General features: G+C 70.0%; 1 protein-coding gene across 1 annotated transcript; it reads left to right on the plus strand.

The window, feature by feature from the left end:
• Positions 1–1853: 1853 nt before the first annotated feature.
• Positions 1854–3992, plus strand: EIF3K (eukaryotic translation initiation factor 3 subunit K). Its single transcript, XM_062598254.1, is given in 9 exon segments — positions 1854–1961; positions 2460–2558; positions 2671–2729; positions 2732–2790; positions 3132–3206; positions 3322–3388; positions 3479–3556; positions 3654–3779; positions 3857–3992. Coding segments are annotated over 9 exon segments (654 nt in total). The 5' UTR covers positions 1854–1902; the 3' UTR covers positions 3889–3992.
• Positions 3993–4897: the final 905 nt, after the last annotated feature.

A 4897-nucleotide genomic window follows, 5' to 3' on the forward strand; every position in this document is an offset into this window, starting at 1 on the left:
GGCAGTTGGGGGGCGCGGGCAGCCCCACGGCGGGGGGGGGCAGTTGGGGGGCCCGGGCGGCCCCACGGCGTGGGGGGGGGGCAGTTGGGGGGCCCGGGCGGCCCCCACGGCGTGGGGGGGGCAGTTGGGGGGCGCGGGCGGCCCCACGGCGCGGGAGTGGGGCAGATGGGGGCGCGGGCAGCCCCACGGCGTGGGGGGGGGGCAGTTGGGGGGCGCGGGCAGCCCCACGGCGCGGGGGGGGGGGCAGTTGGGGGGCGCGGGCAGCCCCACGGCGGGGGGGGGGCAGTTGGGGGGCGCGGGCAGCCCCACGGCGTGGGGGGGGGCAGTTGGGGGGCGCGGGCAGCCCCACGGCGCGGGGGGGGGCAGTTGGGGGGCGTGGGCAGCCCACGGCGGGGGGGGGGGGGCAGTTGGGGGGCTCGGGCGGCCCACGGTGCGGGAGTGGGGCAGTTGGGGGGCGCGGGCGGCCCACGGCGGGGGGGGGGGGGCAGTTGGGGGGGCGCGGGCGGCCCCACGGCGCGGGGGGGGGGCAGTTGGGGGGCGTGGGCGGCGCCCGGCACCTTGTAGACGTCGCCGTAGGTGCCGCCGCCGAGGCGCTGCAGGAGCTCGAAGTCGTCGCGGGGGTCGCGGGCGGCGATGCCGAGGCGCCGGGGGTCCATGGCGGGGGCCGGGGGGGGGGGGCCGCCGCGGCCGTCTGTCCGTCCGTCCGTCCGTCCGTCCGTTCCCCCCCCTCCCTCCCCTCTGCGCCCCCCACCCCCACCCCTGTCCGGGGGACGCTGCCGCCGCCGCCGCCCCACAAGGCGCCGCGGCGGAAGGGGAAACTGAGGCACGCCCCTCCCCCCCCCCTCGGGGGCCCAGGCGTCCGGGGCGCCGCGGGAAACGCTGGCGGGGGCCCAGGCGTCCGGGCTCCCCCCCCCACCCCCACCCCCGCTTTAACCACGAGGCCTCGCTGAGATGGGGAAGGGGCCCAGGCGTCCGGGCTCTGCCCCCTCCCCCCCCCCCGGCCACGACAAGCAGCCAGTGCGGCACCAGTTTGGCTCCAGTGCGAGCCAGCTGCGTCTCAGCGGGACGCCAGTATCGTCCCAGTGTGCCCCTCCCCCCCCCCCCCCTCGAGTGTGAGCCCAGTATGGTCCTGGTATCTTCCAGTTTGGGCCTAGTCAGGCCTCAGCATGAGCCCGTGGTCTTAGTGCGCCCCAGTATGGTCCCAGTATCATCCCAGTGTGGCCCCAGTCAGGCCTCAGCGTGAGCCCAGACGATCCCAGTATCATCCCAGTTTAGCACCAGTTTGGCCCCCAGCATGAGAACAGGATGGTTCCAGTATGACACCAGTATCACCCCAGTGTGCCCCCAGTTGGGGGGGTCGCTGGGTCCCAGCTTGATCCCAATACTGCCCCCATCCCAGTCTGGCCCAGTTTGGCCTCAGTGTGGTTCCAGTTTAGCCCAGTGTGACACCCCCCCACCCCACCAGTGAGCATCCCAGTGGCTGCCCAGTCTGGGCCCAGTTTGGCCCGAGGGGGAGCCCGGCACAGCCCCAGTATGGTCCCAGTGTCCCCCCTCCCCCCCCAGTGTGTCCTCCCCAGTAGGATCCCAGGGTCCCCCAGTCTGGCCCAGTTCGGCCCAGTGCGGCCCAGTCAGACCAGGCGCGGCCCGCACGCAGCGCGGGCCGCGCGGAGGGGCGTGGCCTAGCGGTGGGCGTGGCCTAGCGGTGGGCGTGGCCTTCCCCGCGCCACCATAAGGCCGCGCCCCGCGCCTGTCTTCCTTCTGCGCGTGCGCGTCTCTCCTTCCTGCCTAGTCCGCCATCTTCCCGTCATGCCCGGCGAGCGCGGGCGCCGGAAGCGGAAGTTGCCGCGGCCGGCGGAACCCTACGCCGCCGCCCTTCTGCTTCCGGCGGCGGCTCCGTGCGCCATGGCGCTCTTCGAGCAGATGCGGGCTAACGTGGGCAAACTGCTGCGGGGCATCGACCGGTACCGGCGAGGGGGGCGGCCGGGGCCGCGGGGCAGGCACCGACCGCGAACGGGGGGCTGCGGGAGCGGGGAGGCGGCATCGACCGGGGGAGGCCTCGCCCGGGAATCGCAGGAGCGGGGATCGGGGCTGGATGCGGAGGGGGGAGGTGGGGGGGCTGGGAATGGGGGGGTGCCCGGGAATTGGGGGATGCCCGGGAATTGGGGGAACGGGACTGCGTAGGAGGGCAGTGACCGGGAGTCTCCGGGACCGGGGAGGAGAGTGACCGGGAATGGGGGGGGGGCATCAGTTTGGGATAGGGTGGGAAACTGGGAAGGGAAACCAACCCGGAATGGGGGCACTGGAACCAGGGTGGTATCATGGGGGAATAGGGGCCTGGAACGTCTTGGGGATCCCCTCTCCCCCCCCCCCCCCCGTTGGACTGGGATGGCCAGTTCTGGGGGGAGGGTTACAGCCGTGGGGGCCTCCGCCGCCCCTCAGTGGTGCCTCCCCCTGCCCAGGTACAACCCGGAGAACCTGGCCACGCTGGAGCGCTACGTGGAGACGCAGGCCAAGGAGAACGCCTATGACCTGGAGGCCAACCTGGCTGTGCTGAAGCTGTGAGCGGGGCGGGCGCCTCCAGCTCGGCGCCTCCGAGGCCTGGGCCGGCGCCTACAGCACTGGGGTTGTGCCAGGCCGCCCTGCGCCCTACCGCCTTCCTCTTCCCCGCAGGTACCAGTTCAATCCCGCCTTCTTCCAGACCACTGTCACGGCCCAGATCCTGCTTAAGGCGAGACCAACCTCCCCCACACAGACTTTACTCTCTGCAAATGTATGATTGACCAAGCTCATGTATCCTCCTGGGACGCCTGGTGAATGTGGGGTGCGGGGGCCCTCACGACTTTGGGGGCTTTCTGTGGGATAAGTCGGGTCCCCCCAGTCCCCAGTAAATTTGGTAGGGCATTTCTGTCCCCAGCGCTGGAAGCTGAGACCCGCACGTCGTTGCTGAGATGGAAAACCTGAGCTGTGGTTGTGGCTTTGGGCTGCTGCAGCCACGTTCTCCCTTTTATAACTCTCTGCTGCCCGGGAGACCCAAAATCGGGGGCACCCCAAGAGGGGAGGGTAGCTGTGAGCGGAGCTTGCGAGGTCCTGGGCTCTTTCTAGCACATTTGCCTTGATTCCTCCGCCCTCAGCAGGAAGAGAGGCCCATCAGGCAGATCCTCTACCTGGGCGAGCTCCTGGAGACCTGCCACTTCCAGTCTTTCTGGGTGAGTTTCCTCCCCAGAGCCGGGAGGAGCAGCCCCGGCCGGGCGGCTCTTGGCCAGCGGAGCGGCAGCAGCCGGGACGAGGATGTTTAATGTGAGTTTTCCTCCGCCACCGCAGCAAGCCCTGGATGAGAACATGGAGCTCCTGGATGGGATCACTGGCTTCGAGGACTCTGTGAGGAAATGTGAGCGGGGTCGGAAGCCCGGGCGGGGGCTGGCGTGGCCGCGGTGGGCCGCTGGCCGGGCTGACGCTGGCTCTGGGTTTCCTTCTGCAGTCATCTGCCACGTGGTGGGGATCACGTACCAGCACATTGACCGCTGGCTGCTGGCTGAAATGCTGGGAGATCTCTCGGGTAAGGCCGCCCGCGCGGGGATGGGCGAGCCCGGAGCAGGGCGGGCCGGTGGGGCGGGCCAGGGGGTGAGGCTGTGCCTCCCTCTCCCTTCCTGCAGACTCCCAGTTAAAAGTCTGGATGAGCAAATACGGCTGGACGGAGACGGAGCCCGGGAAGATCTTCATCTGCAACCAGGAGGAGAGCATCAAACCCAAGAACATCGTGGAGAAGATTGACTTTGACAGTGGGTAGCGGGGCGGGAGGGCGTGCCTCCCCCTGGCCCGAGGCCCCCCGCGCTGACCCCCTTTTTTTTCCCCACAGGCGTCTCCAGCATCATGGCGTCATCCCTCTGAGCCCTGCACGCCTGCTGCCCCGCTGCTCCTGGGACACCGTCGCAAACTGTTTTAACGATTCCTCCTTTTAATCCTTGTCTCGACCAGTAAAAGAGACACCTCGACTGTGCTGTGTTACTGGGGGCGAGGGGGGGGGACACCGAATGTGGCGGTGTGGGGCCTTGGACGCCAGTGGTGTTTGCGTGTCGCCCTGGCTCCTGCCCCAACTCTGGCTGCTCTGGGGCTTCCTTAGGGCATTCCTGCCCTTGCCGCGCCGCGAGAAGTGGGGCTGAGGGCGGTGGCCCCACAGCAGCGCGCTGAGGACTGGGGCGGGGGGGGGGTCAGAGGGGGACACGGAGGTGGGGGGGAGGTGAGAGCCGGTCTGCTTGTCACTGGGTGCTCAGCGCTGCTTTTGGCGGCTGCTGCTTTGCTGAAGCCCCGCCTGTTTTCACGGGACCACGCCCACTTCATGAATATTAATGAGGTCTGGCTACACCCTGGCTTTCCATTGGTGGGGTTTCCTCTGTCCTTCATTAGCATGATGAGCACTCAGCGTGGTAGGGTTAAACGCTGCTGTTAAATATGCATGGCTATTTGCTCTCATAAATATTTACAAGGAGCATTAATATTAATGAGGGCGTCGCCCCCTCTGTCTTACGTGGCCGTGCTGCCCAGGGCCGCGCCCTCATGAATATTAATCGCTGCCCGCTGGCCCCGCCCCTCATGCAGATTTCCCCGCGGCGCCTGCGCCTTGGCGACGCACCGGGGCGGGAAACGCCCCCTTCCGCGCATGCGTCAGGCGGGGGAGGGGGGGGGGCGGTTTCCCGGCCGAGCCGACAGGGGGCGCAGTGCGGGGGCGGGGCCGGGCGCGCAGGCGCAGTGCGGGGGCGGGGCCGGACGCGCAGGCGCAGTGCGCGGGGCGGGGCGCGCGTGGTGGTGGGGCGGGGCCGGACGCGCAGGCGCAGTGCGCGGGGCGGGGCGCGCGTGGGGGGAGGCGGGGCCGGACGCGCAGGCGCAGTGCGCGGGGCGG

The sequence above is a fragment of the Rhea pennata genome, chromosome 32 (assembly GCF_028389875.1).
Source record: "Rhea pennata isolate bPtePen1 chromosome 32, bPtePen1.pri, whole genome shotgun sequence".
NCBI classification, from domain to species: Eukaryota; Metazoa; Chordata; class Aves; order Rheiformes; family Rheidae; genus Rhea; species Rhea pennata.